The sequence below is a fragment of the Manacus candei genome, unplaced genomic scaffold (assembly GCF_025592945.1).
Source record: "Manacus candei isolate 608988 ecotype Guabito, Panama unplaced genomic scaffold, ASM2559294v1 h1tg000009l, whole genome shotgun sequence".
Taxonomy (NCBI): domain Eukaryota; kingdom Metazoa; phylum Chordata; class Aves; order Passeriformes; family Pipridae; genus Manacus; species Manacus candei.
In genome coordinates, this window is record NW_026138057.1 from 4,207,375 (window position 1) to 4,228,598 (window position 21,224).

General features: G+C 54.9%; 1 protein-coding gene across 2 annotated transcripts in view; it reads left to right on the forward strand.

Moving 5' to 3' along the window:
• The window catches only part of MYRF (myelin regulatory factor), a 54,623-nt gene that overhangs the window by 6,780 nt on the left and 26,619 nt on the right, over nt 1-21,224 (forward strand). The window contains exons 1-3 of one of the 2 annotated variants that reach the window (XM_051776917.1): nt 2,897-3,135; nt 19,810-19,897; nt 20,728-21,048. In XM_051776917.1, the coding sequence (XP_051632877.1) occupies nt 3,090-3,135; nt 19,810-19,897; nt 20,728-21,048 (455 nt within the window). In that variant the 5' untranslated portion in view covers nt 2,897-3,089. Of the gene's footprint in view, nt 1-2,896; nt 3,136-19,809; nt 19,898-20,727; nt 21,049-21,224 lie in introns of those variants that run through there. The other variant, XM_051776918.1, reaches the window with a different exon arrangement.

A 21,224-nucleotide genomic window follows, 5' to 3' on the forward strand; every position in this document is an offset into this window, starting at 1 on the left:
GGACATCGGGGCTGTCCTGCTCTGGTCACCTCTGGCAGGTGAGCTGGGGGAATTTGGGGGGACATTTGGAGACTTTGCAGCTGCTTTTGGGTGCTTTGGGGCTCCCTTGGTGACTGTGGGCTGGATTTTCCTAGTTTGGGGCTGTTTTTTGAGGTTTTGGGGCTGCCTTTTTGGTGCCTCGTGCCTGGTTTTGGGGGCTCAGTGACTGCTTTGCGTCCTTTGTGATTTTAGTGGCTTGGGGCTGGATTTTGGGGCTTTTTTTTGGTCTGTTTTTTTGGTTGCTATTTTTCTTTCTCCCTGTTTTTGGTGCTTTGTGGGTGTTTTTGGTGTTTTGGGGACAGATTTTGGTGCTTTGTGACTGGTTTTGGTGCTTTGTGGACAGGTTTTGTGGCTGTTTTGACTGGGTTTGACGGGGATTTTGGGGGGGTTGTGGCTGCTTTTGTGATTTCTGAAAGTATTTTGTTCCTTTGTGGCTCTTTTTTGGCACTTTGTGACTTTTGGTGCCTTGGGGCTGGTTTTTGGTGCTTTTTTGGCTGTTTTGGTTTATTTTTTTGTGACTGGTTTTGGTGCTTTGTGACATTGGCATTTTGGGGCTGTTTTTTGGTACTTTATGTCTGGGATTTTTGTGCTTTTGGGACAGATTTTGGTGCTTTGGGGCTGGTTTTGGGGGCATTTGACTGGGGGGGGTTGGCTCCTTTCGCCTGTTTTTTGGTGCTTTGTGACTCCTTTTTGGTGCTTTGTGACTCCTTTTTGGTGCTTTGTGACTCCTTTTTTTCACTCCTTTGTGGGTGGGTTTTGGGGTTGGTGTTTTTTGGGTTTTTTTGTGTTTTGTGGATTCATTTTGTAACTTTATGGCTGGGTTTGGCACTTTGTGACATTTGGTGGCTTGTGGCTCTTTTATTTTTTTTTTGCTTTCTGGCTCCTTTTGGTGCTTTCTGACTGGTTTTGACACTTTTTGACTTTTGGGGGCACGTTTTTGCTATTTTTTCGCTGTTTTTTTTTTCCTTTCTGGCTGGTTTTTGGTGCTTTGTGCCTGGTTTTGGCACTTCATGACTTTTGGTGCCTTGTGGCTGGTTTTTGGTCCTTTTCTGAGCTGTTCTGTTGCTTTCTGGCAGGTTTTGGTACTTTTTGTCTTTTTGGTGCTTTGTGACTGGGTTTGGCAGGTTGTGACTGGTTTTTGGTGCTTTGTAGCAGTTTCTTTTGTGATTTCTGGGTGGATTTTGGTGCTTTGTGGCTGTTTTTTCATGGTTTTCCCTGGCTGTTTTTGGGGGTTCTTTTGGTGGCTCGTGGCTGGTTTTGGGCAGATTTGACTGTGGGGTTTTTGACTCTCTGTAGCCAATTTTTGGTTTTTTTTTGCTGAGTTACTTTTGCTTTCTGGCTGGTTTTGGTGCTTTGTGACTGGTTTTTGGTGTGTTGTAGTTGTTTCTTTTGTGATTTCTGGGTGGATTTTTGGGGTTTTGTGTTTTTGTTTTTGGTGGTTTTTTTTTTTTTTTTTTTTTGGCTGGTTGTTTTTCTTCTTTCTGGCTGGTTTGGGTGCTTTGTGACCTTTTGGTGCTCTGTGACTGTTTTTAGCACTTTGCAATTGCTCTTTGGTTCTTTGTAGCTGTTTCCTTTGTGATTTCTGGAGGGGTTTCGGTGCTTTGTGGCTGTGTTTTGGTGGCTTTGGTTAATTTTGGGGGGGTTGGTGCCTTGTGGCTGCTTTGGGGGGATTTCACGGAGGATTTTTTTACTCTTTCTGGCTGGTTTTTGGTCCCTTGTGACTGATTCTGGTCCTTTGTGGCTGATTTTTGGCACTTTATGGCTTTTGGTGCCTTGTGGCTGGTTTTTGGTGCTTTATTGTCTGGTTTGTTTTTTTTTACTTTCTGCTTAGTTTTGGTCCTTTGTGACCTTTTACTGCCTTGTGACTCTTTTTGGTGCTTTGTGCCTATTTTTTGCCACTCTGTCACGTTCTTTTGGTGCTTTGTGGCCACATTTTGTCAACTTGTGACTGGTTTTTGTCACTTTGTGACTCATTTTGGTGCTTTGTGACTTTTTTTTTGCTGTTTTCTGGCTGCTTTCTGACACTTTGACTGTTTTTTTGTGCTTTGTAGCTGTTTCTTATGTGGTTTCTGGACGGATTTTGCTGCTTTGTGGCTGTTTTCTAGTGCCTTTGACTGGGGTCTTTTTGGTGGCTTGTGGCTGCTTTGGGGGGGTTTAACTGTGGGGTTTTTTTGGCACTTTGTGGCTGGTTTGTGGTACTTTTTTTTTTTTGCTGGGGGTTGGGGTTTTTTGTTTGGGTTTTGGGGGGTTCCTTGTTGTTTTTTCCCCCCTTTCTGGCTGCTTTTTGACCCTGTGACTGTTTTGTGATGGTTTGTGGCTGGGTTTGGTGCTTTTGTGACTTTTGATGGCTGTTTTTTGGCCGGGGTTTATCGTCTGCTTTCAGGCTGGTTTTGGCACTTTGGGACCGGGTTTTGGTACTTTGTGACTGATATTTTTTTTTTTTTGTGCTTTGCGGTATTTTCTGTTGTGGGTTCTGGACGGGTTTTGGTGCTTCGCGGCTGGTCCCGGGTGCTTTGTGGGCGGATTTTGGCACTCGGTGACTGTTTTTTTTTTTTTTAGCGCCTCGGAGCTGGGTTTTCACTCCCTCCTTTAGTTTCTGCGCCTCGCGAACACTTTTTGGTTCCTTTTGCCGCCCCGAGCGCTTTCCTTGGGCTTCCCCCCGGCGCCCAAACCCCCTCGGGGCGGGGGGCGAGCCCGTCCCGGAGGGTCCCTGGAGCCCGGAGGCGGAGGAGGAGCAGGGAAGGGAGAGAGGGAGGGGACCGGGGAGAGAGGGAGGGCGGTGAGGCAGGAGGGAGGGCGATATCGCCGGAGGGAGGAGCGCCCCGCGAGTCCGCGGGCAGCGCTCGGCGGACTCCGATGGGCATCGGGCGGCCGCGCCGGGCTCGGGCACCGGGAGCGGCTCCGGGAGCGGCACCGGGAGCCCGGCGGTGAGAGCGGGGCCGAGGGCGCTCGGACGGGCCCGGGGGTCGCAGCGGGGCCCCCCCCGGGCCGGGGCGATGCCCCCCCGGAGCAGCGCGGACTGAACCGGGCGGGCCGTGCATGGCCCAGCCATGGAGGTGGTGGACGAGACGGAGGCGCTGCAGCGCTTCTTCGAAGGTAACGGCGAGCCCGGGGGAGCCGGGCATCGCATCCCGGGGGAGCCCGGGGGAGCCGGGCATCGCATCCCGGGGGAGCCCGGGGGAGCCGGGCATCGCATCCCGGGGGAGCCCGGGGGAGCCGGGCATCGCCGCCCGCTCCTGGAGCGCCCCCAGCCGAGGCGATGGTTGGGGTGGGAAGGGAGCTCCGAGCTCAGCCGGGTCCTGCCCCGGCGCCTCCCGCCGGCCCGGGTCGCTCCTGGGACGCTTCCAGGGATGGGGCAGCCGCGGCTTCCCTGGGAAATCCATCCCAGCGCCTCGCCGCCCTCGCCGAGAGGAATTTTTTCCCGGTATCCCGTCTAAACACATCCCATGTCAGTGGGAAGCCGTTCCCACTTGTCCTGTCACTCCAGACCCTTCTCCAAAGTCCCTCTCTGTCTGTTCTGGAGCCCCTTTAGGCTCCCTGGGTTCTTCCCTTCTCCAGGCTGGACATTCCCAGCTCTCCCAGCCTGTGTCCATGGGGAAAACCTGCCCTCAGAGCCTTGTCTGGTGCCGGGCTGGCACCAGATGCCTGTCCCTGGGCACAATCCAGGTGCAGCTGTGCATCCTCCAGTGGGTGCTGAACTGGATAGCCTGGCATTCCAAGGGCTGGGAATTGTGTTGTGCCATGCCTTAGGTTCCCACCAGCACCCCACAGGGACCTTGGCATATCCCTGCCCGTCCCTGGAGCAGGCACAGGCTCCTGACAGTGTCCCGAGGATCCCAGATGTTTGTCCAACTGTGGATCCCAGCCCAGCCAGAGCCTGGATCCCTTTGGACACCCCATGGCCGTGGATCCCTCTCCTTCCCATCAGGGCAAACCACAGGTGGAAAAGTGCTTGGGAAGGGAATTTGGCCTCTCTTGGAGCTGGGATGAGACGTGGATGCTCCTGGAAACTGAGGGGCTGTCAGGGTGAACTGGGAGTGCATTGGGACCCCTCAGTTCCACTGGTTTTGCTCCCCGGGCTCCGTGTTCCCTTCCCTGCTCTGGATTTGCTGGCACGCTCCGCTCTTCCTTGTTGCCTGGGTCGTTCCTTCCTTTCCTCCCTCGTTGTCTTTGTTTCCCTTCCTTGTTCTCCACCAGCTCCTTTGCCAGGCAGAGGTTTGGGCTGCCACGGACTGTGTCCCTTGGGATGAGCCCCTGGCACATGGATGTGCTGGTTGAGGGAATATCATGAATCCTGGTGAGGCTCCAACAGGTCCTGTTTTCCAGGGATTCGCTGGGCTGGCTCCTGATCTGTGGAGAACAGGGGCAGCTCCAGAGCTGGGATCCCCTCTGGAGCAGAGGGATCAGTGTCACCCAGGGTGGCTGAAGTGGGACAACAGTGTCCCTGTGGATTCTTTGGATTCATCCCAGGGTGGAAAGGGAAGGCACCAGAAACAGAAGGTGCTTTGGGGGTGAACGGAATCTCCAACTCCTTCCTCCTCCCTGCCCTCTCTCCTGGAATCCATGTGATCCCTCAGGAACACAATTCCTCTTCTTCAAAGGAAAAAGCCCCCCCTGTTTATTCCAGCCCTGGGCCTGGATTCCCGGGAGCCCCAGGATTAGGGAGGATGGGAAGCCTCCCCACCGGGGGCTCTTATTGGGCGCTCCCAGCCCGTGTTCCCTGCAGCCTTCCAAGGTTTCCTTTGGATTTAGGGTCTCACTGGGGCCAAACTCCCAAACCCTGCCCTCCCACTTCCCACTCCGGAGTCCTGCACAGCCCTGGCTCAGCATCCCAACATTATTTAGGGACCAACTCTCCACCTCTTTGATTGGAATTTCTCCTTCTGCCCCAGAGCATCCTTTATAGGCTGGAAGATTCCTTGTTTTTCCTGGATTCTTGTTCTTTCTGGGTGCTGGGGATGATCCTGCTCCAGCAAAGTGATTCCAAGAGGTTTCTGACAACCTCAGCCATCCCAGGATTCTTTGTTCCTCTTTTCCCCCTTTATCCCCCTTTTCCCCCTTTCTCCCTTTTTCTCACTTCCCCCTTTTTCCTCCTTTCTCTCCCTTTCCATCTTTTCTCTCCCTTTCCCCTCCTTTTTCTCCCTTTTCCTTCCTTTCCCTCCCCTATTTCTCTCCCCTTTCCCTCCCCTATTTCTCTCCCCTTTCCCTCCCCTATTTCTCTCCCCTTTCCCTCCCCTATTTCTCTCCCCTTTCCCTCCCCTATTTCTCTCCCCTTTCCCTCCCCTATTTCTCTCCCCTTTCCCTCCCCTATTTCTCTCCCCTTTCCCTCCCCTATTTCTCTCCCCTTTCCCTCCCCTATTTCTCTCCCCTTTCCCTCCCCTATTTCTCTCCCCTTTCCCCCCTTTCTCCCTCTTTTCCCCCCTTTTTCTCCCCTCTCCCTCCTTTCTCCCCCTTTCCCCTTTTATCCCTTTTCCCCCCTTTCTCCCATTTTCCTCCTTTCTCCCTTTTCCCCCTTTTCCTCCTTTATTTTCCCCTCTTTTTATCTCTTTCTCCTTCTTTCCTTCTCTCTTTCATTTGAATTAAAACCATCCCTGTAAAAATCAAGGAGCAGAGAAATATCCTGAAGGATATTTCTTACCCTCAACCATTTACTTCCTTGCATAAAATCCCTTTGAAAACCCCTCTGAGCTGAATATTCCATGGAGTTTGGGCAGCTCCATCCCTGTCCTGCTGTTATTCCAGAGCATCTGTTACAGCACAGTGTTTAAAGGGGAGAAGGGAAGAGGAGAAAGTTTTCCCCCATATCCTTGTTTTCCTGGGTATTCTTGTTTCCTTGTGTGTCTTTGTTTCCCTGGATAACCTTATTTCCAGGATGTGCTCGTTTCCCTGGGTATCCTTATTTCCAGGGTGTCCTTGTTTTCCTGGATATCCTTGTTTTTCTGGATATCTTTATTTCCCTGGGTATCTTTGTTTCCCTGGATAACCTTATTTCGGGGATATCCTTGTTTCCCTGGGTATCCTTGTCTTCCTGGATATTCTTGTTTTCTTGGTATCCTTAGTTTCCCAGCTATCCTTATTTTCCTGGATACCCTTGTTTCTCTGGATATCCTTATTTCTCTGGTTATCCTTAATTGCCTGGATATCCTTGTATCCCTGGGTATCCTTATTTTCCCAGATGTCCTTATTTTCCCAGATATCCTTGTTTTTCCTGGATATCCTTGTTTTCCTGAATGCCCTTGGTTTTTGATTTCCTTATTTCCCTGGCTATCCTCATTTCCCCGAATAGCCCTAATTCCATGGAATGTGGTTGTCCACACTTTGAGGGTGGGATGTGAGGCCTGTGAGGATGGAGAAGCAGAAAAACGATAGGAAACATCCCAGGGTTTGCTCTGATGTTTGGGAAGGGATTAGGGAAAAGTGTCTGAAGGAAGAGGTGGATCAGGAATAACTTCTTGCTGTCCTAGGATGAAGATGCTGGGAATGCAATCCTGGCTGGTCCTTGTTGTCCTGGTGCTCTCGGGCCCATGGAATTTTTGGGATTGTCCTGTGCAGTGCCAGGAGTTAGGTTCTGATGATCCTCTAGGATCATCTTTTCCCACTCAGGAATCCTCCCGAATTCCATGGTTTGTGCGAGCACAGCCGGTCCGTGTTCGGTGGCTCCCGGGACCATCCTGAGGGAGAGCTGGACAAAACCCTGGGATGCAGCCAGCGTGGGATGCTGGGGGGGGGTTCTGGCAGCGGAGGGAAATGAGTTTTCCGTGGTTTTGGGAGTGTTTACGGAGCGTTGGTCTTGGGTTTCAAAGGCAAAGGAGGGAGTTGCGAGCTCCTGACCCTTGGCTGGCATCCTGCTCCCAACCTTTCCCTGCCTCCCGCCCGCCCCGTGCAGGGAAGCGCTGACGCCATGGCTCAGCTATTTGGGATCCCTCTCCCGGCTAATTTATGAGATAAGAGTCGGCCAGGAATGCACGTCGGGAAAGATGTGCCGAACAGGGCCCGAGGGGGGCTGGGAAGCGGGAATTAGGGAGAGGAGCAGGAAAAAGAGGGCGAGCGCCGGGAGTTCCGTGGATTTGGGGTTGAGGTGGAGCTTGGGAATGACAAGAGCTGGTGGAATTTCCATGGGGGTTATCTGTGTGCTGTGGGATAAAGTGGCTCTGCCGGTTTTCCTGGAGCACTGGGAATGTTGGCTGTGTCCATGCAGGGGTTTGTGGGTGCACAGGGATCTCCAAGCTGGGAGTGACCAGGAGCGGATGGTTTTGCCTATAGGAATGTGTGGATATGTGTATTCATGGAATCCTGGAATGCTTTGGGTTGGGAGGGACCTTAAGGATCATCCACTTCCAAGCCCCTTCCACTGTCCCAGGCTGCTCCAAACCCCATCCAATGTGGCCTTGGACACTTCCAGGGATGGGGCGGCCGCAGCTTCTCTGGGAAATCTGTTCCAAGGCCTCACTGCTCTCACAGGGAAGAATTCCTTCCCACTATCCCATCTAAACCCACCCTCTGTCATCCAGAACTTCTCTGGACAACCTGTTCCCATATTCCTGGTGTTGGTTCCTCTCTTGATGATTTTTATTATGGATTTGTGTCTATGAGTAGGGAATGTTTCCCTGTAGGAAGAGGTCTGGACCGTTCCCCTGTTTTCCTTGGGCGAGGGAACACAAAATGATGGAGCCAAGGGAATGAGGTGATCCCAGGACACCTGGGATTGCACCTGTAAGGGAGGATTTGGGGATGGTGGGAATGAGCAGAGAAGGAATTCACTGATCAAACTCCTACTGGTGTAAGGCCATGAGCTTCCTGCAGAGTGCAGGGGCTGCTCTGGAGTCTTCCTGATGCTTCGGGGTGCAGAGAAATGGAAACCTGGGAGCAGAAAGGGCAGGAGAAGATGGGATCTGGAGCAGAGGAGGTGGGGTTATCCGGGTGTCCTGTGTTTTTGGCTTCTTGGGCTTGATGTAGAAGTGGAAGTGCGGCAGATGAGAGCCTGACTTTCCTTGGAATTCCTTAAGAAAACCGGCTTTTGGGGGCTTCCTGCCTGCTCTTCCCAGTGGCTGCCTGTCCCTTCCCCCCAAATCCGTGTCCCAGCTGCAATCCTGCGGTGATCCCTGCGGGGGGGGTGCGGGAGGAGCGGCTGGGGAGCGCAGGTGACAGTCACTGCGGGGTCTGGGAAGGATAAGAGGCTTTGCCTGGAGTTCTTTGGGAACCGGGAGTCAGCCCGTGCTGGAATGGGCCCGGGGAACCTGGTACAGCACAAACACATGACCCTCCCTACGGGTAATCCCCAAATCCCAACGCGGAGCCTCCCGGCCCTCCCACTCTTCCTGGAGGGAATAGAAAAACCAGCAGGCAGCAGCAGCAGCACCACCGGGAGCTGGAGGAGCCGAGTTCAGGGAATGATGCCGGAGCAGGAGAGCGGGGATATGGCCGGAGCTTGAGCCGCTCTCACCATGCTCAGGATGCGCTGGATCCGAGCAGGTAACGGCGCAGAATTCCCGGCCTTTCCATGCTTTTCCTTCTGCCTCTCCATCTCTCTTCCCAGTGGGATTGTTCCCCGGTTCTCCTCTCTTTTCCCACTATTCCGAGCTTCCCTGCCCACCCGGCAGGTGACATGAGGATGCCGGTGATTCCAGCTCCATCCCGAGGCCTGAGCAGAGCAGGGAAGAGCCTCAAATGTTCCCTTGAGCCCATCACCAGAGCCAGGTGGCCTTCCTGGACATTGTGGGGAAGCTGCCACATCCATCCCAGCAGGAGATTCCCAGAGCCATCGGCCAAAGGACTCATCCTCGGGAAAGGCTGATGGAGAGCCAGTGATGGTCGTGCTGGTGCTTCCCCTTCCAGTTTCCCTAAAGCTCCTTTACCCTGGACCCCAGAACTCCTTTATCCAGAGGAAAGGGCAGGAGGCATCCGGATGGAGCAAGGCCAGCGTGCATGGCAGGGTGGATCCCTAAAGATAAGGGTGGGTTGGGATTCGGGAGGAGCGGCGTCAGCTCCTCCGTGAGGAGGTACTTTGCCCGTGTCCCGGATAAACCTGCCCCGGGTTGGTGTCCCGGGGGCGATGCCTGGACATGGAGTGGGAGAAGGTTCAGGAAGAGGTGGATTAGAGGGAGTTGTGCTAGAGGTGTGACCAGGCTGATGGAAAAGGGTCAAGGACGATACTGGGAGGACAGGCAGGAATTCCCTCCGCTCCCTCACTCTTATCAGTGAGGGCTTTTCCAGGGCCAGAATCATCCCAGCTGCCAGAAACCTGGAATTAAATGGCTCCTGGACATGGTTATTTGGAAGGAGAGATGGAATCCTGCTCTGCTTTCTCCTGGTTGGGGGCCTCATGGATTCCTCTTGATGGGAAAAGACCAGAGTGGTCTGGTAGTGGAGGTGCTGGCACAGGTTTCCCAGGGAAACTGTGGCTGCTCCATTCCTGGAAGTGTCCAAGGCCAGGCTGGAGCAACCTGGGCTGGTGGAAGGTTCTCTGGTGGAACTGGATGAGCTGTAAGGTCCCTCCCAACGCAAACCATTATGGAATTCCACCATCTGGAGCTGGGAGCTGTTCTGGGCCATCCATGCTTCCCGGCCCATGGCCGGACATCCTTCCTGAGGATTTCCCTGCCTGGGGATGGCGTTGCTCTGGCCCGGCTTTGCCAGGTAACCCCCGTCTCTCTTCCCACTCGTGGTGCCGACTGGACTTTGCTCTCTCCGATAAGAATCCCGGGACACCGAGTGTGCCTGAGGAATCATTAACCAGCCTGTGCAGTGCCAGAGGACAGGGAGCAGCTGGAGACACAACCAGGAACAGCCTCCTGGATTTTGGGCCCAAGCTGGTGTTTCCCAGGTTCTCGTCCCATGCGCCGGCATCATTTGGGAGAGAGAACCCTCTCCATGGGGCTTTCCTGGCGGATTCTGGGACTAGGGATGGACAGGGAGGGATGAGACAGGGCGTGAGAGCCCGAGGGAGGGTCCTGCTTCAGGAAAAGGGGCGCTCTTAGAAGTAGAGGGTGGATTGATCCCTGGAATTGTTCCTGGCCAACTTGGACGGGACTTGGAGCAACCTGGACTACCCAAACCCTGCCCTTGGAACTGGATGAGCTTTAGGGTCCCTTCCAACCCAAACTATTCCAGGATTCTACGATTGGACACCACACTTGGCTCTTTAATTCCATGATATCCGTGCCCTTGCTTATCACCCAGACCTTCCTTCTCCTGCTGGCACCGTTTTCCCTGCACAGCAAGGACAGACATGGAATCTTGGATTGCTTTGGGTTGGAAGGGACCTTAGAGACCACCCAGTTCTAACCCCCTACTGTGGGCATCTTCTCCCTGATCCGGTGGCAACGGATGGTGCGTCCAGCCCGGGATCCTGCCCTTCCCACCGGCTTCCAGCGGCCCCTGGAGTGCATTCAAGGCATGTTGGAATGAAAGGCTTCCTTCCCGAGGGAAAATGTAACATGACCCTCAGGGTCCACCCCTTATCTCACTGGACTTTGGCTGTTTTGATGGAGTCACTCAAAAACAGGGAGAGGGAAACGTGGGAAGAGGGGCCGGGCCTGGCTGTGAACGGAGAGGCTGGAATTGCTGTGGGATGAGTGCGGACACTTGTGGGATTTTGCCGGGTTTTGGGGTGGAAAGGCCAAAGCTGGAGTTTTAAGCAGCCTTGGTGTGCTGGGATCCAGCCTGGAGTTTAGAAAAATGGTTTTTAAAGGAATTTTTGGTGGAGGTGGTTTTGTTTTCCGTGGTTTTTCCCTGGAGTCTTTGGTGTCACCCCCCTTTTGCTGTGTATTATCTTGGAGTGGCAAATTTATGTGGTTTCCTCATCCAAGGAAAGGAAAAGAGTAGTTTGGTGGGGAGGAGGCAGGGATGGACTTGGGATGGGGTTTGTGGAAGGCTCGGGTGGTGGTTCTAAAAGAACTGGAGATCTAAGTCATAGAATCATGGAATGGTTTGGGATGGGAGGGATCAATGAAGATCAACCATATCCATGGACAGGGACACTTTCCACTAGCCCAGGTTGCTCCAAGCCCTGTCCAACCTGGCCTTGGACACTTCAGGGATGGGGCATCCGCATCATTTATGGCTTTTAATCCCGAGTTCCGATTGCTGCTCGTGATCCACATAAATGGGAAAGCAAACAACTTATCAACCTGCTGGATCTTGGCTTATCTCCCGTGTTGTTCCAAGAGATGTTTTATGGGCATTGATTCCTGGGAGCACTAAAAAGGGTGCCTGGATTTTATTGGGAATGAAACACCTGCTTAAGTAAAGGAAAACTTGGAACAGGGACCGTTAAACCGTGTGCTTGATAATACAATCAATGCTCCTCCTGTGGACAGAAAAGGGCTTTTCGCTGGTGAGATCCCAAAATCTGGGGAGTTCTGGGAAGGGGGGGAGTCCTGTCCGTGTCTCCTCCCTCCTGTCTTAATGCAGCTTGCAGGAAGGGGTGTTGGGATGGAGAGGTGGATGTGAAGTCCAGGTTGGACGGGGCTTGGAGCAACTTGGACTGGTCGAAGGTGTCCCTGCCCATGGCAGGGGGTGGGAATGGGGTGATCCTTGGGGTCCCTTCCCACCCGAATCATCCTGGAGTTCTCTGAAGAGAGAAGGGTGACAAACGCTGTTCCAAACCTCCTCCCAAGGGGTGGAGGGACCAAAGGGGCACTGGGAACAGCCCTGTGGGAACCTGCAGATCTGGGACAGGTTCCACAGCCCAGAATGAGGAATTTGGGTGCTGGAAGTTGTGCTGGTGTTCCTGGGAAGAGGAACTGGGCAAATTCCATGTGGTCCAACAGGAAGGGCTTGTGGAATGTCAAGGTAGGGATCTTTCCTGCTCCTTGGCTCTTAAACACAGGTAGTGTGGCTCTGGTCCATCCAGGAGGGTGCAACAGCTCAGGGATGATCCCTGAGATCAATTTATGTGGGATTTCCAACCATTTAAGGTGGAAAATCCTCCAGGATCATCAAGGCCACCCCAAGTCATGTCCCCAAGTGCTACATCCACCCAGCTTTTCAATTCCTCCAGAAATTAAATTCCTCCACTGGAGCCTGTTCCAGTGCTTGACAGCCTTTCCACGAAGGAATTTTCCCGGAAATCCATCCTGAAGCTCTCCTGGCACAACTTGAGGCCATTTCCCTTTGTCCTGTCCCTTGTTCCTGGGAGCAGAGCCCAGTCCCCACCTGGCTCCACCCTCCTGCAGGGATTTGTGTAGAGGGAGAAGGTCCCCCTGGAATGTTTTTGGCACAGGTACCTTTCCTGGCAGGTCTTTCCTGGGGAAAATCCTTGTGCCATTGAGCAGGGACACATTCCTCTAGTCCAGGTTGCTCCAACCTGCCCTTGGACACTTCCAGGGATGGGGTGGCCACAGCTTTCCTGGGAAATCCATTCCAGGGCCTCGCCCCCTCACAGGGAAGAGTTTCTTCCCAATATCCCGTCTCAAGCAGCACATGGAATCCTGGTGTGATTTGGATTGGAAGGGACCTTAAAGCCATCATTCCATGGGCACCTTCCACTTGATCCCATCTCCCCCTTGTTTGACCCCTGGTGTTTCACTTGGAGATGCCTCATTCCTGCTCCATCCCTCCTCATTCCTGCTCCATCCCACCTCCCCAGGCAAATTCCCCGGCCTCTCCTCCCCTTGCCACGTCCTTCAGGCGCCTTCCCTCGGGATCTGGAGCTCTGCAGGCAGCACAGGGAGCCCGGGAACACCCAGGGAGCGCTTGGCGTGGCCGGGATCCAAGGAGCACGTTTGGTATCTGGGTTGTATTGTCTGGGAATTGTTTGCTAAACCCCTGGTGCAGGAAGTCTGTTCCAAGATGGCTCAGAATTAGTCAGAAAAATGCAAACAAGGGGGTTTCTGTAAAAAAGGAACCTCAACTCCGTGTGGAATTGGATGTGGGAATAGCTGGCGTGGCAATGATCCCTTGGGAATTTGGGGGTTTAAATAGTGATTTTAATTGTGTAGAATCCCGGAGTGGTTTGGCTTGGAAGGGACCTTAAAGCCCATCCAGTTCCAACCCTGACACCTTCCACTATCCCAGGTTGCTCCAAGCCTTTGTCCAGCCTGGCCTGGAACACTTCCAGGGATAGGGGATTCGCAGCTAGCCTGTGGCTCACCACCCTCGCAGGGAAAAGCTTCTTGGAGACTAGGACAAGGGATTAAAGGCTGGGAATGGGATTGTGTGGCCCCTTCCTCAGGAGGTGAATTTGGGTTTCAGCTCTCTGAAGGATGTGTCCTACAGTGAGAAACTCAGGGATTGCTGGGAACACCCCAGGGAAAATTCCATGGTCTGTGGGATTTGGGATAAAATGTTGGTATTGTTTAAAGATGGATGAAATCAGGAATTGTGGACACTGTGTCCTTCCGTCCATCTCAGTCTTGGGAGCACAAGGAGGGAAGAATTCCCAAGCAGGACACATCATCTCATGGATGCAGAGTTGGAGAGAGATGTTGATGATGTGTTGAGTTCCCTCCTTAGGAAAGGAAATCCTGGAATCTCGGTATGGTTTGGGTTGGAAGGGACCTTAAAAACCACGCCATTCCAACCCCCCTGCCGTGGGATCACGGAGTTAGGAATGACAGGCCTGTATCCCTGTGCCACTGCCCTGAGTCCCGCTCTCCTGCCCTTAGAACCAGGGAAAAGTGGCTTTGGGAACTTTGTACCATGTGGATGAGGAAGCTTTTGATGTCCTTTGTGAGTTTCCTGGGAGACAATTCCAAAGCAAACGTTCCAGCTGGGTGGGAAAACCCGATGCTCCTGCTTGGGAAAGATCTGTGTTGGTAGTACAAAAAGTAGGGATGGCCCTTCCCAAGCCCTGGGAAAAGTCCCACCTTGATAAATCACTCCACTTTTCACTCCCGGTGTCTCCTGGAGTGCGTCCAGCCTGGACAGGCCTTGGAGCCTCCCAGCTGGAAGGGAGGGATGAGGTGCCTGCTCTGGACGTGGCGTTCCTGGCGATGCTTGGCTACCTCTGGGCCTGTATCCCGGGGCTGTTGGGTTATTAATCTCCCTAAGGATTGTTTTGTCCCAGAGGGGCGTTTCCAGGAGAGGCAGCACCACTCCAAATCCCGAGTTATCCCGAGTTCCCTGTGTATGTCTTGGAATTGGGCTCAAAGTGCTCTCTGGAGCAGCTCCTGGATCTCTGAATTCCCTGAGAGCCTTCCCAGAGCCTCAGTTCCAGCAGCAAGGTCTGTGTCCAGGGACTGTGTCCCTGGGCTTTTCCTTGGAAGCTGCAGAGCAGCCGGACCATGGCTCAGGCCTCTGCCATCAGCTTTGGCCTTGCTCTTGTGCTTCTCTGAGTCTTTATTCTGTCTCTGCTGAGCGTGGAAAAACTCTGGGAGCTGGACCAACTCTCTCCTTTGTGCTGGTACGTAGCTGATAATTAATATTATTAATACCATTAATTCTTTATCTGCTCTGGGAATAATTCCCACCGAGGGAGGTTTATGGAGATGCGGACATGGACCTTCACCACTGCACCGGTGACCGGGAGCTCGTCCGTGCCGTGTTATCCTGTGAGAAAAGGTCATCCCTATCCCCCAAAGTGTGGGTCCAGCGAGGTCAGTTGAGCCCCCCCAGCAGGAGGGATCCTAAAAAGCCTTTCCCCATCCTCCGTGTCCCTCCTTTCCCTGTCCCTCACCCCGAGGATGAGGAGCTGGCCTCATGCAGCAGGAGCGGCCACCCCAAGTGTCCTTCTCCGGTGCTGTTGTCCCCCCTCCCACACCCTCATCCCGGAGAGGGAGAGAAAGGCGTTGTCTCCAAACAAACGGGGCAATGTGCCCCCCTGGGCAGGCACCTTGGAGCCTCCCAAATGGAGCCGCTGTTCCGGCCGGCCCAGGCCATGAATGGACAAGCGCGGCATTGACGGCCGCGGGGACAGGGACAAACGGGCTCTGTGTGCCCCTCACACCTTCCCCTCCTCCCCACTGCCAGGGACAATGGCTCCAGCCATGCCAAGGTTCACAGCTGGCAAGGGCGGGGGAAAGGCCGGCACACGGGTGGGGAGCCGGGAGGAGAAAGGGAACCAGGAGGGGTAACGGGGACGTGGAGACGGGGAAATTCCAGGAGGGTTGTGGAGGTGCTTTTAGCGCTCGGGGAAGTTTGGGAAGTAGGATGGAGCTGCCTCCTTTTCCCACGCAGCTTCCTGAGAAACGTTCCCGTGGCACAGCAGGATGATTTCCCCTGTCTCTTCACGCCTCTCCTGCCCTGGGATGTCTCTCCTACACTCCTTGGCCTCTTGGGAGATGTGGATGGAGAGGGGGAATGATCTCCTTCTCCCTGAGTGTGGTGTTTTTCCCAGGTTATCCAAAGGTGCTTTTGTCAGATATAATCTGTGGATGTAAGCTGAGGAACTGGGATCCTGTGAGAGCAGAGGGAGCTTTCCACGGGATGGGGAGATACTGTGGGTGGTGCTGCCTCTGGACACTGGGCTGGGAATTATGGAATCCTGGAATGGTTTGGGTCAGAAAGGATCATCTAGGGCCATGGGCAGGTCTGGTTTGGTTGTTCCTCCCACCAGGATGGTTCATCATCCCGTGTTTTGCCTCTGTTATCCAGGTTGTTGCTCCAGGGTCTTCCTGGACACCCTGTAATGCTCTCTACTCCCTAAATCTGGGGGGTTGGCTCAAATCCCGCCTGTCCTGTATCCCTATCCCTGCATCCTACCCTGCCTGACACGGGATAGTTCCTCTAGGACTGCAGTGGGATTAAAGCTGGGAGCAGGGATGTTGGCTGGGAGCTCACCAAGCTCCCAGAGCTCATCCTTGCCTGAGGTTTTGGTGGGGAATTTGGACTTTGGGGTTTCTGCTCCAGCATGAATGGGGATGGATGAGCTGCCCCGTTGCTTTGGAAGGGCAGGGCTGCCCTTGGGAATGTGCTGGTAAGGGAATGTCCCCAGAATGGGACACAGGTGGTGGCTGAAGGGCACAGGCTGTGTTGGGATGTGTAAGGAAGGGTGTCCTAATCCAATGGATAGGATTTAGGAACGAGATCAAGTGACAATCCCGGAAGATCCCACACAGTTTTCCCTGCTCCAACCCTTGCAGATCCCAACAGACATTCCTGGGTGGGAGGAAGGATACCAGTAGTGGGATGAGGAGGGGCTGTGGTTCAGGGAAGGGGCCCAGGAGCCCCTGGAAGTGCCTGGGACAGCCGGGACTTCTCTCCAGGGTGGTCTCTGGGGGAGCCGCTGGCTCCATGTCCCATTTGGGGGCTGGTTATCGTTCCAGTCAGGTAATAAAGAGCGTTAATTAAGGAGGAATTCCAGGCTGGCATCCAGCGGGAGGCAGGGGCTGCGGGGTTGGGATGTTCCACCCCTGCGGGCAGCCCGGGCTTGGGAACGTGGGGCAGCCGGGACCCCGCTGTCCCTTCTGGAAGCGGCGTGTCCCTGCCCCCTGCCAGCTCTCTTGGGGAGGGATGCTGTTCCCAGCTGGAGCTGCGTGTCCCTGCCCCCTGCCAGCTCTCTCGAGGGAGGGATGCTGTTCCCAGCTGGATGCTGTTCCCGGCTGGAGCGACCGCTCTCCAGGCTTGGCTCCCGTGGGTAGGGAAGGAGCTCCGAAGCGGAGCGCTGGCCCCGCGGCTCCCCGGGCTTAGGCGGTGTTTGGATAGGTCGCCGTGGCCCGGATTCCTCCTGCTCACATCCAGGCCGGCAACCAATCCCCCCGGGCCAAAGGATAAACATGGGAAGGAGCAGAAGGGGGTGCGGGGGCCCCGGGAATGTGCCGATGCGGCAGCCCGGGCCGAGGTTGCACAACCAACCCCTCGTGCCGGGACACAGGGATGCGGCACCGGCGCTGCTGTGCCATCCCAGGGAATTCCCAGTGGGCCTTGTGGTGTGTTCCGCTCATCCACCTATCCCACTGTACTCTGGAGAGGGAATGCTCCGTGGAACCAGCTCCTGGGGTCTCCTGTTCCAGCCCGTACCCGCTGGATATTTTATTGCTTCCCAGAGTGTCCCGTGCCTCAGTTTCCCCTGAAATCCAAGGGGAAAATCCACTCTCTGATACGTGGCTCCACTCTGGGCTTGGCACAGCCTCTCCTCCTCCCCAGTGTCCCCCCATCCTTGATGTTCCCCAGCCCCTCTGGAGCCATTGACCTCGGCATCATCTCCAGGTTCCCACATCTGGATCGTGTTAGCGGATCCCGACATGAAGTGCTCCAGCTCCCTCCCTCCCTCCCACCCCCAGGTGACCCAGGCAGGATTAGGGGTGATTTGAAGAAAGGCAACAGAGCAAGAACTGGGGAGGAGGGGGGAGAGGAACTGTTATAAATAGAAATTCCATAAACTTCTCGGCCTATCACTCCAGGAAAATTCTGGGTTAAACCTCTCGGAGCTGTAAATACAAGGATTCACGGAGTGCAGGCTCCGTTAACTCTTTCCAAGCCCTGTGCTCGCCTCTAGGAGCACCTAAAAATGGGATAAGGAACCAGTCACGGAGCTGGATGTCCCCAGGAGGGACAAGGCGGTGGGAACAGGGACAGGGAGGAACGGGAAGCACCTCTGTTGGGATGTGGAGCGTGTTTGGAGGTTTGGGGAAGGCAGAGAAAACCAGTCCAAACATTGGGATTCCTGACATTCTCACACGTCCGGGGGCCTCACCCGCTCACGAGGAGGGTGCTCGGGGTTTAACTTCTTGTTATTCAGGCTTTTTTTTGGGATCACCTCGGCTCTTTTCCAAGGAAAGGTTTGGAAAGCAGAGCAGTGGGAGCAACAATATGGTGGGGTAGTGGGGTGATAATGCTGGGAAGAGGTTTGGGATGGACGAGCTCAGAGTGTCCCTGGGCTTGTCCACGTGGGATAAGAGCGGGAGCCTGTCCTGTGCCGAGCGCTGAGCTTCCCTCCTCGGTGGCTTCCTCCTAATCCCCGCTGGGGAGGGGGAGGGAATGTCGCTGGGAGCTCGTGACTCCACGGAGAAGTATTTGAATTAATCACCTAAGCTGGCTTTTGGTAAGAGCCCGGCCGTGCAGAGGCTCCGGCCACTGGGACATTCCTTGGGCGGCTTTGCCAGCGACACCCGCTCCATATCCCGGTTTTTTGGTGCAAATTGCAGCGTTCCCAGGCAGAGGAAGGTCCTTGGCTTTTGGTGGGAAGCCATGTCCCAACTCCACCCCTGACACACCTCTCATGTCACCAGGCTTATCTCACCCTCCTCAGGGCTCCTCAAGGTGACTTTAAGGAAGCGAAGGAATCATGGAATGGTTTCACTTGGAAGGGACCTTAAAGCTGTCATTCCACAGGTGGGGACACCTTCCACTAGCTCAGGTTGCTCCAAGCCCCCTCCAACCTGGCCTGGAACACCTCCAGGAATGGGGCAGCCACAGCTTCCCTGGGAAACCCATTCCAGTGCCTCCCCACCTTCAGAAAGTTGGGAAGCCCAGTATCCCGCTGTCTGTGGAGGACTTCCCACCCTTTCTGGACAAGTCCCGGTTCCCACCCTCCTGGAGTGCTCATCCCTGGCAGGAGGGTTTCAGGAATGTTATGGGATCCCAGTGGGAGCTTGAAGAGGTAGATCCATCCTGGTGAGGTGTCAGGAACAGGGTGTGGCAGATCCTCTGGGATGAGTGGGGGACACAGGGATGGCCACTGGTGAGCTCCCATAACTCCAAGGACAGCAGGGTGGTGCTTCCACATCCCAGAAACTTCAGGGGAGGAGGGACACACCTGGGGTCTGCAATTCCATGTTGGAGGTGCTGGCATAGCTGGGAATCCCAGAGGCTCTGCCTGCTCCATCCTCACCTCAATGCCCACCTGGAAGCAGCATCACATTCCCTGCTCCAGATGGATCCCCTTGTTCACATGGAAGAGCATCTCCACCCTGTCCCCCAAATCCCCGGGCTCTGCCATGGAGGTGTCCTGAAAAACAGCGGTTATCCAGGGTTTTTTTCCCCTCTAGCCAAGGTTTGTAAGGCAGAGATCCCTCTCCACACCCTGTCCGCTTGGCAGAATTCCTAGCTGGATTTATTCCTGCCGATTTGCTTGTCTTGGTATGAAAGGGATTTGCAGAGGGAGAGCTGCAATTGGATGGGGGTGGGATGGGGGTTTGGGATCAACCGTGACCTTTCCCCTGAGCCAGGGGGTCTTTGGGTACAGGGCTGGATGTGGGGCTTTCACATGGGGCCTTCCAGGATGGTCTTTCACTGACTTCCTTATCTGCCCTGGAGGGAGCTGGACCTTCTTTCCTGGTTCCTTGGCAGTGCCTTTGGCACCGCGGGCTGGCTCCGGCCCCGGCGGGCTCCGGACTCCCACTCGGGAGAGACAGATAAAGGAAGGGCTTACTGTCAACAAAACCCTGCCCAGCTTCCCCAGAACAGGGCAGGGAGGGAAGCAGGAGCCCTCCGGAGAAAGGAGAGGGAAATCCACCCCTGGAGGAGGGGAGGAAGGTCGGGAGCTGCTCCAGAGCTGTGGCAGAGAAATTCCAGCGTGTTCTGCAGAGCTGAGGCAGAGTCCCCAGGGGATCAGAGGATGTCCCGAGCAGGAAGGGGTCCACGAGGCTCGTGGAGTCCCACCATGTGTCTGTGTCACCAGCCTGGCCTGTCCCACGTATCCCATCTCCTGGGATGGGGTTTTACCCTGGGATGGGCATGGACAGATAACCCTCAAGGATCTGCTGATCCAGATCATCCCTGCCCGGGGCAGGGGGGTCAAACGAGGCTTTCAGCTCCTTCCCACCCACTCCATTCCATGATTCCACGATTCTCAGATCAGTTCCTTGGCTCTGCAAAGGTCTGGTGGTGTTTCCAAAGCCTTTGCATGTCCCCTTCCAGCTCATTCTTCCACCTCCTCTTCCCTGGCAGGACACGACATTAATGGAGCTCTGGAGCCATCCAACATCGACACCAGCATCCTGGAGGAATACATCAGCAAGGAGGACTCTCCGGAGATGTGAGTGCTTCCCTTGCTCCCCAGCGGGAATGGTGTTCCCTGGGGTTTTCTATGGAGAGAAAATCCTGGAATGATTTGGGCAGGAAAGGGCCTTAAAGCTCAGGGACACCTCCCACTAGCCCAGGTTGCTCCAAGCCCCATCCGACTGCCAGGGCTGGGGCATCCACAGCTTCTCTGGGAAACCTATGGAGCAATTTCCAGCCCAGAAATCTGAGGAATCACGTAGGAATCACTGTGCAGCCCCACCCCAAAGTCCTCCTGGATCGCTCTTGGCTCCATTGCCATTCCCAGCTCTTCTTCCTGTCTCGTCCTGGTTTTTTACCTTTGAGTTTTCCCAGTCTCTGTTGTTCCCTCTCTTTCATCTCCTGAGGGAACCATAAAGACTTTTCCTTAAAAATGGGAAAACAGGCCCTGGGAGCTCTGATTGCAACCCCAGCACAACAGGAGTGTGGAGAAGGGAAGGGTCTCCCTGTGTATCCCAACTCTGGGAAAGAGAGGGGAGCAGGCCTGGAGAGCACCTGTGAGCAGGGTGGGCGTGGGATTTTTGGCACAGCTTCCCTGAAAGCTGCAACATGGTGGGCAGATCCCACTGGCTTCACATTCTTTGGTGCTGGCATCCTGGGAATTCTAAAGCTTCCCAGGTGGATTTTGGCCTCTTCCTTCAGTCCCACTGACCTGCCTCTGTTCGCTCCTGGTGCCATCACAGTGCTGGTTATTTCGCTATTTCCCAGGTATCCCAGAGCTCCTGAACAACTCTGATCCCACATTTTGGGAGGGGAGGGATGGGTACGAAGTGTCCTTGGCTGAGGTTTTCCCGTTCTCTCCCTCAGCTGCTTCCCTGACATTCCCGCTCCATCCGGCTACGCGCACTCCCAGCCCTCCAGCTCCGCCAGCATCACTCCCTCCAGCTCCATCAGCAGCGCTCCCAATCCCTCTCCCAGCGCTCCCCTGCACCTTCCCCCTGGCAGCAGCCAGCTCCCAATCCGGCATGGTGCTCTGCTGGCCAATCCCTGCGGATCCGGCTACGGAGCTCACCTCAACTGCAACAACAACAACGGGCTGGTGGTGCCCAAGGGCTTCCTGGGCGGGCACTGCCTGAGCAGCGGGGGCCCTCCCATCAAAACGGAGCCCAAGGCTCCCTACGCACCTGGGTAAGCGGGAATGGCGTGCTGGGATACGGGATTGCTGCCGCCCTGGGCTGGCGGCACCCAGAGGGGCCTGCAGGGCCGTGTCCAGTGGCAGCGTCGCTTCGTGCCGAGTTCTTGCCTCGTGGCGAGGTGGTTTGGGATAAATGGAAGCCCTGGAGCTTCCCAAAAGCTTTTTGGGA